The 12,052-nt window shown below is 39.9% G+C and overlaps 2 protein-coding genes across 2 annotated transcripts; one reads left to right on the top strand and one right to left on the bottom strand.

The window, feature by feature from the left end:
• Nucleotides 1–386: 386 nt before the first annotated feature.
• SARC_08728 (hypothetical protein) lies at nucleotides 387–2,225 on the bottom strand (the record flags this gene model as incomplete). Its single annotated transcript, XM_014297281.1, has 3 exons — nucleotides 387–884; nucleotides 1,072–1,587; nucleotides 1,977–2,225. The coding sequence occupies 3 exons, from the start codon at nucleotides 2,223–2,225 to the stop codon at nucleotides 597–599; spliced, it is 1,053 nt and encodes a 350-aa protein (XP_014152756.1). The 3' UTR covers nucleotides 387–596.
• Nucleotides 2,226–5,338: 3,113 nt separating this feature from the next.
• Nucleotides 5,339–10,147, top strand: SARC_08729 (hypothetical protein). Its single transcript, XM_014297282.1, has 2 exons — nucleotides 5,339–8,483; nucleotides 9,648–10,147. Exons 1-2 carry the CDS (start codon nucleotides 5,637–5,639, stop codon nucleotides 9,669–9,671), a joined length of 2,871 nt encoding a protein of 956 aa, XP_014152757.1. The 5' UTR covers nucleotides 5,339–5,636; the 3' UTR covers nucleotides 9,672–10,147.
• Nucleotides 10,148–12,052: the final 1,905 nt, after the last annotated feature.

Genomic DNA, 12,052 nt, shown 5'->3' on the forward strand with positions numbered 1-12,052 from the left:
ATTATAATTATTTAGATATATACATGTATATATTATATATATATATATATATATATATATGTAATAGTCTGATCTGTCGTATATCACAAACGATATTTCAACCAAAAGATCGTTTTATTACGATCAAACGGTGCGATCAGTTAAACGTGCACTGTTGAATTATCCTTGTCTGAAAGTACACCACGAGTGAACAATGATGATGTTAGCAAGCAAGAATATCTATATATTTTTGTATGATCGTGTACATATTGATTTTGCATGCGCGATGTCGGGCTTTATTTTGTATTGGGCAGGAAATTGGCCGGTGACAACTCCGTGTACATGCTCTGCATGTACACTTCCGTTCGAGAAGCTCGCGCTCCATCGCGCATGCGGTGTTTGTTATACTTATTTAATACTTACGAACTAAGCGTATAATTCTTTCGTCCTGTTGCGCATAGCGATATTTTTATAAATTGCAACATTTAGGTATGACAAGTAATTTCACGAGATATAACGTGTTATGTGTGTGTGTCTTCGATATATATTTGCATGCAATATATCCGACCCCTGTTACTCGGTAGTATCCGAGTGAACGGCAGTATTTGATGATACTTTCAAGTCTTCAACGGCATTTCACACCACCGCCGTTTAGAATTGAACTTCAAATCGATAGCCCCTGACAAGTATGAGCAGTCGTATTGCATTTCTCCCGTATAGTCTCCTCCCTTATTTAGAGCTTCAAACCTTTTCACTTCCTTGTGCACAGAATTCCATATAAGTTCCTCTTTTACGTGATGTACAATGGCGACTTCTGTTGTCAGCGGTTCTCCGAAGCGGCCGGAGTCCTTAATCCAGGTGCTGTCGATAAACGCAGTGGGATGTGCGCACATGTTGTACCATTTCTGTACGTACAAATGCCAATAGATTCAATGCGTGAGCCTCTTTGTCTCATTTAGGAGGCTATGGCCGCTTATATTTCTTTTTGAGGTACAAAAAACAGAGTCCTGCGTACAAAACAAGCAAACATTCCATATAACACCATTGTGTTCAAATTCACTACTCACGATTAAACACGCGCAACAACATTACCGCTTTTCTCCCTAGTTTCATCATCCATAGTCCGGACATCTTGTCTTCGTATCCAATTGTGTGGTTGCGTACGTAAGAACTAGTTGCGATGAAATCAAGAGCTACACGAGAGAAACCGTAACCTCCACCATTCATGTAGTGACCGTAGTCCATATTGGCAGGTGCTTTGAATTTCCTCCAATCGTCTAGGCTCCAGAGATACTGACATCCAAATATGGCTGGCTTATCCGAAGGCACTTTATCCAATCGCAGAAATTTTAGTAGCGCGTTCACACCCAAAATTGAATCCCCGTCGATTTTCATGATGTAATCCACAAATGAGTTCGAGTCTTCAGCCTCTCGAGAAAGCATAACGTGCGCAGTGCTCATGAAAGTGAAGGTCTTGCCATGGTCCATGTTCTCCATACATGGCATGAATAGAATATCATTAAATATGTTCTTCTCGTTGGCGAGATTAGTGGTCGTACTGTTGTCTATGTTACCGTGATCTTCGCATAGTACAAAAATCATACGGACCTGTATTTTAAAGTATATATATATATATATATATATATATATATATATATTAATGTGATTAATGTATGATGGAACGGGGGGTCATGTTTCACAAGTTATCGACTTGCCCGGTCGGTCACGTATTTCATGTTGAAAATATTTGAATATATTTACATGGCCCTCAAAGGTCTTCGCCAAATTTACGATTTCCGCGACAGATACTCGATTGTCGGTCGAGACCCAAATTCAAAGGGCCATGAAAAATGATATAAAAACTGCGTTTCCATCAAGATAATACAGTGAATATGTACCCTTTGCCCGAATGTATTGCATATATGACAACAATTTGTCAGCGAAATGATACCACACAAGTTATTGTGTGCAAAGAAACAAAAATCGTCGAGCAATACCTGGTCCGGAAGCTTTGCAGCCCACGTGTTACGAATACGAGTGCGGCGACGGGCTTCGAGCTCACAAGCATGAGAAAACACTCCGAGTAGCACTGTCCGATTTTTGTTCTGCAACAGCGACACACTCGTGTTTTGTGGAAGAGTTATTGCAGGCTCTAAGCGTATCGCTGGCGGCCGTTCTTTCGACTCTTTTTGTAGGGTTTCTGGTTTAAGCTGGTGTTCTACCTTTATGGACTTGTGATGTTTCATTGTTTCGGTCTGCTGTTCTATTATTTTGGGCTGCAGTTCTGCCGTTTCGGGCTCATGTAGCTGTACTCTTTCAATTGACGCTATCCTTTTCATTGGCTCAGTCGATAAGCTTTGGAGGTCTGCCGTGTACGTAAAATGATATATCGCAGAGTAGTAAACACAGTAAATGCCAATCGTAATCACGAATAGTTTCAATAGATAAACACCATTGTACAGTTGTTTCGAGATCATTATGTATGTCTTTATTAAACCCACTTGATATGAGAAAGACTGTGACTTTGTGACAAAAGTTTAAAAAAAAATATGAAGTATAATATGTAAATATGAACGATTTTATAAAAATACAAGAATTGTTATGAATAAAAATCGTTTCTATGGTACCAGAAATGAAAAAGTATACTCTACACCGAGTCACTGATCTGTATCACGTGTATTAACAATAAGAGACTAAATACATATTTACACAAGAAGAGATACTCAAGACTCAAGAGAGCATCCATTTTTCATCAGAAATGTTAAGACTTTGGCTATGTGAAACTGAAAATACTGAAACATCGCTTGTTGCTAGGGTCCATATCCAATCAGAGATATCGAGTATATAAATCCACAATAGTTTTATAACTTTTGTCGTAATATTAATCTCATTGGCCACTTAGTGAATATTCACGGGCACACTGATAGATATATTTTTAGACTTCATTTAGATTTTAGTGTCTCTGCCTCCCACTCTCAGGCCTCAGCTGGTCTCTGGCCTGTCTCAGTCTCTCAGACTCAGAGACTCAGACTGCTCGCGACCCTATTACATATCGAGAGGGCCATAAAAAAAATCTGCCACACATACAATGCCTTTGAAATGTTATACACATGGCTATTGATTAGTAGCTTCAAAAATAAATCTGTCACACATACAATGCCTTTGAAACGCTATACATGGCTATATTGATTAGCAGCATTATTTCAAACATTATGTCCAATCAATAGAGGAACAAGGAGATCGAGACGAGAACAGCCGCTTGAAAGGTAAATTATACGTCGTACGATGACTCTATAATGGACGCTGTAGGTTGTTTCGGTAATTTGGGTACGCAGTTACTATATTTTTTTGTCCGCCCCCCCCCCCCACATAAAAATGACTACGTAATGGCTACGACATAATCGATTAATTTGAACGAAATAAAAGATGGCATCCATCACTGCCGTTAGGGCTTCTGCGGCAGTGCGGAAACACATGTAGCTGATACTGAACGAAGCACGCTATGTATATATCTTAGCTATCTTTTGCCGTATTTCAATTAGGTGTAATGTCAATAGCCATGTATAGCGTGCTGTTGTGCTTGTTAATTTCCATGGCCCTCTGAATTTGGGTCTGCGCTAAATTTACTTTTTCCGCTACGATCTGATTTCTGCCCGAGACCCATATTCAGAGGGCCTGATAATTAATCTTCCGATTTTTTGTCTGTTCTTGGTGTGAAAAATTATGAAATTTGGCTCTTTTATTCTAATATAATTTTGTTTTTGTTTTGTTTTAAAAAGAAAAAATAGAAAATTTGTAGCAGACTTATTGCCTATAGGGCGGTAATAGTTTCGTGCCTTGAAAGTTGTCCGGTTTGAATTTCTGAGATATTTTGGCCTAAACTCTAAAGTAGCTAACGTCAAATGTTATCAAATTCAAATTAAATCCTGATCCAGCGCAATTCTAATCTTGTGAGTACTCCTGCCTCCTGGTCCTAATCAAAACCAGAACCGACCTCCAAAGTACATTTTTAAATATGGAAATTTGGTACATATGTAGCTAACGTACAAATCAGTGAAACACAACCTATAAGCTATAGCCTATAGGCTGGCTATACATGACGTAATGCTAAAACAAAAGTATTTTCACTGGTATGTATAAATACTTTTTTGGCTCCGAAGGTTTGGATAGAGAATTTTATATGTTTTTTTTTGTCAATAGGATACGCAATATGATTGGCTATCAGGATTATGATATGTATGTAGTACAATGTACAATTGTACATACATACCGAGAGTCCGAGACTCGCCCTCGGAGTCGTCGCTAAGTCCAGTCTCATTGACTTTTAGAGAGTCAGACTCGAGTCTCCAAGTCCCAAGTCCCAGACAGTCTCATAAATACCCGCCTGCACCTCAGCCCTAAGGGCTCAGGCGGTCAGACCTAAGCCTCAGACCAATATATTTATTATTTAGGGCGGATTTAGACGGGGACCTTATTTAGTTTCGTTTAATGCTTATTTTAACTTTTTTTTAACCGGCATGAGATCCGGACCGTCCAGTATTTTGCACGACAACAGGCCCAGAATCCAGACGACTGAGTCCAGAACTCTGGTCTACTCTAGAGAGAGTGGGAGCCCAGGCACAGGCGCACAGGCGCACAGCTGTTTATATGTGTTCTCTTTTATTTATTAAAAAAATACAAAAACAAAATTCTTCTCTCACTGGGCCGGTGTGGCCCTCAAATGATTTTCTGTCCTGCTCCGTAGTCTGGGTCTCTGGGACCTATCCCAGACTCTGGATAAATGGTTCATCGGGACAGACCATTTTTTATCAAGCGACAACTTCTCTAGTAGAGGGCCATACATATAAAAGATTATGCTATAAGAAATATATTTCTATTCCAACGAATAGTATTTGGATACAAAATTCTTATCGAACAAAAAAACGCATATATTAGCCATTATGCGTATGATCATTGATAAAGCACTTTTATTTTGATCTTCAACCAATTGATTTGGTTTTATGACTGACAAGAATGATATGTGCCATTGATTTGGTACAGGCGGCTATGATTATTCATTTCTTCTGAGTCGTGGACTCCTAAGGAGCGCGTGTAGAGGGGCTCCCGCCCAGCCCATTTGTCTGAATTGCCTGTTGACCTCATCATCATCCAGTGGGCCACTGGGCCATGTATTATTATTATTATCTTTTTTAAAATTTAATAAATGAAAAATCATATAAATATATACGATGATCATCAGATCATGTGGGACTGGGGGACAATGTGACGATGTTTAAATGTAATCACAAACATTTTATTTATCAAATATTTTATAATAAAGCTTTCATGGAGGCCTTCCACTTCGCATAACAGCGATGGTATTTATGGTCATGCGCGTTTTAAATCCTAATCACTTATGATTGAATTCATTACTTGCGTAGCCCAGAGGTTTTTTGTTTTCTATAAGTTTTGTGTCCACGATTTCGGTCACAAACCGATCAACGGTGCACACTATTCAAACTATTTATTCGTAGAATAGGGTCTGAATCTCGCTATAGTTCTCCATCTCAGTGTTCGATGCTGATATTTTAACGCACTTCCGATTCATGTTTCTATGCCACTTAATTTAAGGTGTATAAGAGCTAGATGCAGTGCTTCCGTGGTAGATATTTACCGACATGTGCACATCAAATTCCAATAGCGCTTCTACCAGACAAACACAACAGGATAGATACACGCACAGAGAAGAAGAGTCCCGAGAAGGCAGTGCGGATGCAAGTGGACCCACTGTTCCCGATATAGCGTGTTGTGTGCTACACGACCACCCGTACGCCGTGCCGGATTTCCAACGGGGAATATTCACTCCACCGCCTTCAGAGCCTCTCTCTCCCATATCTCCGAGCGCCTTTGATTTGAGAATCGGAACTGATGTCTCTATTAGTGAACGGATTGGCTCTAAAAATGACCCTAATTGTGTAGCATTCGTGACTGATGGCAACGGGGAATTGTTCGACATTGTGGATTCGACAGTTAATGTGAATGCTACGCACTGCAACCGTGTGGTAACCGTGTCCTACGCGAGCAACAACAGCATGAGTGTTACACAAGACGACGTAGATCACACCGAAATGGGGCTAAAAAAATCCCAATACGCAAATGGGGATATCCACAAATCGATTGTAGACATGTCAAGCTACAACGAAGAATCCGATATGGCGCGACCAAGTAAAGACGGGAGTATGGGATTGGCAGACATAGCTTCTAGTGTAGTTGAGAACACTATTTCTTTGCAGAGCGTATCTAAGGAGACTTTAGGTGTGGAGACTGAGGCTGTCACATCTATAAAGGGTGTGAGGGCGATAGTGAACACGACTAGGATGGCTACTGAAGATCCCAATACAGGTAGGGAAGATGAAAATGGTACATGTGTCAGACGTAGTACTGAAATGAACACAAATGGACCAGTAGTGCAAAGCCGTGAAACTGCACTCTCTGTGGATGCGCGCTCAGAACGACACACTGGTGCACAACCACATTTGCCGTCATTGACATACACACCGCCTGCAGGACACTCAAACAAGCGAGCACAGCTAATAGATGATACAAGCAATACAAATGTCAGTGCAGTTCCGGCCGAAAGCACGAATGATACAACTGATATACTACCCCGATTGCCAGGTGGGACAAAGGGCGAGGTGGGCGAGGTGGCTGATAATGTAAGAAGTAGTACAGAACAACGAGTACCCATTCTGACCTCCGCCTTGACTCTGAGTTCGGTTGCCGAGGCAGCGGCCCGTGCTCGTGCACGTCGCAAACGGGAGAGAGAGAAACAACCATCAGTGACGGATAAATCCCATGTGCGCATATCCACAAAGGTCAGTGTGGCTTGTCAAACAACTGATAATGCGGAATACATGTCCTGGACTTATGCTAAACCGCAGCAAGGCCGAAGGAGAGATATGGTTGAGGTACCTGGCCCGGATATGGTGAACGCGGAGTATGAGTACTTATTACGCGTGCGGGAGAATCTCTCCAAGTATGTACAGAGTGAGCGGAGAAATGTCGACTGTGAGAGCAGGGCCAGTGGGACAAGGAAGAGGATTCGCATATGCCCGCCTCACGGTATAAGTGAGCAGGAAGATATGCAAAGCGGATATGCACACAGCAACGAATGTTCTTGTGCAGCAAACCCTGTACGTACTCAAGCCCACGAGAATGACGCATCTCACAGAGAAATGCGAACGTGTAATACACTGAAGGGAACAACGTATGTACTGGGGCGAACTCGCTCGGCCAGTCCACCGTGCATACAAACACGGGCGCCGAATGAAGTCGCTGATATACTCACGGGGGTGGTACCTACTGCGGATAACCGTGCAGTATGCATACCCACCCCTACACCGAAGTCGGATGATAGGGACAATGACGGCAAGCGTAAAAGAACTAAGAGTGCTAAAGGACGCGTGGATGCGGCGGACAAGATGCTGAGAAAGCATGAGAGTGCGAAATTAATAGAGAAGAATCGACGCCACCGTCAGCACCTGGAGTTTGTGCAGTTGGAAAGAGCCAGTATGGGTGAGTGTCACGCCTGTGTGTACCGAGCTATCCCAGCCAAAGGAGCCATAGCTACCGGAAATCGTAGTATCAATAAGAGTGCACACGCTGCCAAACTTGTAAAGCCTGCCACGAAGGGGACCTCTGTAGTTCAAAAGTTTGGTGCTAGACAGACAAAGGAATTGCGTAGTGTTTCAATAGAAGAATGTGGCAGTTCAGCTGCAAGTGCAAGTGCACAGGCGTCTAGCGTTCATACCAATGGTGCGGCCACCGATGTCAGCACAATACGAGTGGATTATACGCGAACAAGTCGGGCCAGAGATCGATGTGTGGTTAGGGGCCATCAAGACCATACTATGCACGAAACGACTGGTATTACCAAAGGCATAGCTTGTTCGGATATGAGTACTGTAGCTTATACGGATGACGACGATTTCGCGCCCGAAAGTCACGGAGATAGTGCATTGCATGAGATCGGGTGCGGCTTCAGCGAGGGTTCACATACCACAGGAGCGGACAACTCGAATGAGGCCACACACGCGGCACGCCAGACTAATTCTGAGCGTGCAAACACGTTAAAACGAGTTGCAGCAGCGAATATGAACATCACAAATAGGAATGGAACTAAGGACGAACATACGTTTAGTTTGAATGAACCTGAGGACATACACACCACAGAAATGAATGTACCTGTGGACGTGCGCACCGCCAGTGTGAATGACTCTGTAAACGCACGTACGATAAGATTAAGGGAGCTAGCAGGAGGAGATTGCCAAACTAAATGGTGTTCTCGCAATGAGACTTCACCTACATACCCCAGCGAAGCCTTAGCTGAACTACGCGCGAATCTACTCCAAGCCACTCTGGATCTGTCTATAAATAGAATTACACAGCTGAGAGATCGATCCGGAGAGCTGAGACAGAAGAAAATAAATGCTGAGTCGACATTGCGGCAGAGTAAGACGCGACTGGTATGTGTATAGAGATCGGATTCAGCATAGAATAGACGAGTCTGCTAAGATGCAACAAACATATTTACACATGTATGTATACGAATGTAAGTATGTGAATAGACACATTAATTCATATATGTACATGATAGGTAGATCGATATATATATATATATATATATATACATATACAAACACACACACACACATATATATATGTATATATATATATATATAGCTATACATATTATATATATATATATATTTACACATATGTTTTTACGTTGGTTTGTATGTATATATACATATATATATATTGCTATCGCTATCTCTATCAGTCCATATATGCATAGACATTTATATATATATAAGTATATATATATATATGTATAAATATATATATATATAGATATATGTATACAAACATGTATAAATATATATGTACAAACATGTATATATATATATATATGTGCGTGTGTGTGTGTGTGAATATAAATATTTATATATATATACATGCATACATACATATATATATATAAATGTAGATATATACTTGTATATATCTATATATATATTTATCATGTTTGTTATATATATATTTATATACGTATTTGTTTATCTTTATGTTTAGTATGTTTATACGCATCCACACATGCATATATATATTTGTGTGTGTATCTTTCTATATATATATATCTATCTATATCTATCTAATGCTGTGTATACATACATAGCTATATTTTGCAATATTTAAATATATATATATGTATATGTAACTATCAATATACATGTATGTATCTTAATATAAAAATATTTATGTATATACAATTGAAATATTTACACATATTCACGTATATACTTATATTATATATAGTCATGTATCTATTTCTTTTTCTCTATATCCATATTTTCATATAGTCATGCACAAACTCGCGCACACACGCACATATATATATTTATATATATATATATATTACAATGTTTCAATATATATATATATGCATATCAGTATATATATATATATATATATCAATGTATATGTATATATATATATAAATCAATATATATATATATACGTGTATATTAATATATATATATATATTTATACATATTAAATATATACAGTTGTTTATTTGTTGGTTTTTTCTCACGCGATCTTCTTTTGAACAATTGTGGTATTTACAGGAGTCGCTACAGCGTAAGAAGTAGGCTGATCGGAGCACTCATCAAAGTATTGCTGATCTGGTTACTTATGAACCAAAACCTACAATGGCGCCTTATTCGTGAACACGTTCGTCATTCGGACTAAGGAAGGCGAGACTTGTGTACGCTCCCACACTAGCAGGAGCTGAATTAAACATCTATACGGTTAGTATATGGCCGTCAGATAATGAAAACAAAATGAAGGGAGCGCGCACATATTCTTCAAGAATTGAAATATGGGACTTCGTCTTTCTTGCCGTACTGCTTGCGTGTGGTACTATTATGTGTAAGCGATGTTATACTAGAAGGCTAGAACTATCCGGAGAAATATGTTATCGGTGAGCGTATAACTATACATGACAAGGTATTTTCTCTGTTGAGTTCAGAATACAAATACTCCCATAGGAATGTATAAATGTATCTCGGCTTCAACAGTGGAAAATATGTGCATAATTTCAGACGTAACAAGTGCAATTCTTCGGTACAGCTTGTGGTTGCGGTCAATGCATTCGAATTGAGAGCGAATTAATAAAGCGCTGTAATGGTTCGGGATGAGCAACGCAGCGTAAGCATATCGAAATAATAGGGGGATTTCTGTACCAGTTTTAAAAGCCTTGAGACTGTTGAAAAGTGCTTATACTAGGAGAAGTCCTATACAAGGTTGAGAAGTCTCGAGACTGTTGAGAAGTGCTTGAAAACAGTGACAACGCGTAAATGCATGCGTTTTAAAACGTTCTTGTTTAGAAGGTTGGTGTGCGCGATTCAATCCTCTAAATACATCTACATACGTTGCCAATATGAGAGTACGGCAGCAAAAGTCATGTGGCTTTATATGTTTCTGTCTTGATTTTGATGTTCGGCTCGGGGTTCGTTCGCGTTTTCAAAAATTCAAATCACCTCTATCTATTTATATACATAAATAATTAAACCTTTTATTTTACTGATTGTGATGGTCATTAAAAAATTACAAAAATTAAGCTCCATTCCTTTCATTCATCGAAGAATTTATTTTTTTGATATTTTTATGTGGTAGCCGTCAACAACAGGGCATGTGCTTCTCTGAATATCTGAACGAGTGGAATCATGAAATAAAAATATATATAAATATCTCCACAGGTGACAGCCTGACACGCCCCGCGGCCACGCCCCACGCCCCACTGCCCCACACAGTCACACCGAGCAACACTCACCCCAGACTCCCAGAGTCCGTTACAGTGCCTCAAAAATCTGTTTCGTGTTGTTTTATTTTTTTAGATCAAAAACAAGATCAAAAAATAAAACAACAACAAATATTTAAATAGCCGTCAAAAGAATCAAAACACAACAAGAGTTGCACAGGCTATTTATTTGTGAAATACGAACAATGTTTTGCAAGGGATACATAATATATTTTTTAAAAACAAAAACAAATAACAACAAAATGTAATCTTAGATCGACTCAAAACACAATGTAACGGTGAACTTAGTTTTATTTCCTCAATTGTTAAATAAACGTCTAAAACCACGTATTTATACTATCTCCGAAGGATGTCCTTGAGAATCCTGCCGCCAATCAGATCGTGTATCTTCTCGATTTCGAGCCTACAAGTCCATTCAACATATATCGCCATCTGCCAACCTCCAGCTCATATTACCACGCACTTCGGTTCGCAAAGTACCAATCTTACACCAACCTGCACGGTCGTTCGCCAACATTTACATTACACCTCCCCAATGAACAAGACACTAGTGTCGAGTTCATTCATTCAACCATTTACCCAATTGCTTCTTCCGCAAAATGGGATCACTCGCAACCTGGAAGAACATCTGCAACTTGTTCCACCTGTTCTTATTGAAGTAATGCTTCATAGCTAAATCCAAAATATCTTCTATCACGCCCTTACTCTCACCTCATTTCGCCGCATCGACTATCGTATCAACATATATACCAAAAGTTGAATTTATGGCATATAACCAAGTCTTGCCCATCTTTGTTGATCGCATTACTGCCACCATTTCATCAAGTTCTATGACACTAGCTGCCCCTTCACCAGTAAAATTGTACAGCCAGATCAAACAAGCTTCCCTCCTATACATTCTAATACTGGCCTCATGCTTCAGATCCTCTAACCTCACCTTAAGCTGATCCACATGTATTGACTTAACCTTCCCAATAATTCTGACCTTGTACACCCCTTGTATGTATTCCCTCATTACAATCGTGCCTCTCACTAAATAGGTTTTCGCCAACTTACTATCCTTCGACCTACCAGTATACCAAACCGACTGCCCCGGCTGCCAATCTTTTTTATTCTTCTCTGCCGCCTTTGCCTGCGCCTCCTTCGCCATTTCATCTCTAATGGCCACCCGATCTATCCCGCACAGCAGCTTCACTCAGAATCTCAGAA

The sequence above is a fragment of the Sphaeroforma arctica genome (genome assembly GCF_001186125.1).
Source record: "Sphaeroforma arctica JP610 unplaced genomic scaffold supercont1.815, whole genome shotgun sequence".
In the NCBI taxonomy this organism is placed as follows: domain Eukaryota; class Ichthyosporea; order Ichthyophonida; genus Sphaeroforma; species Sphaeroforma arctica.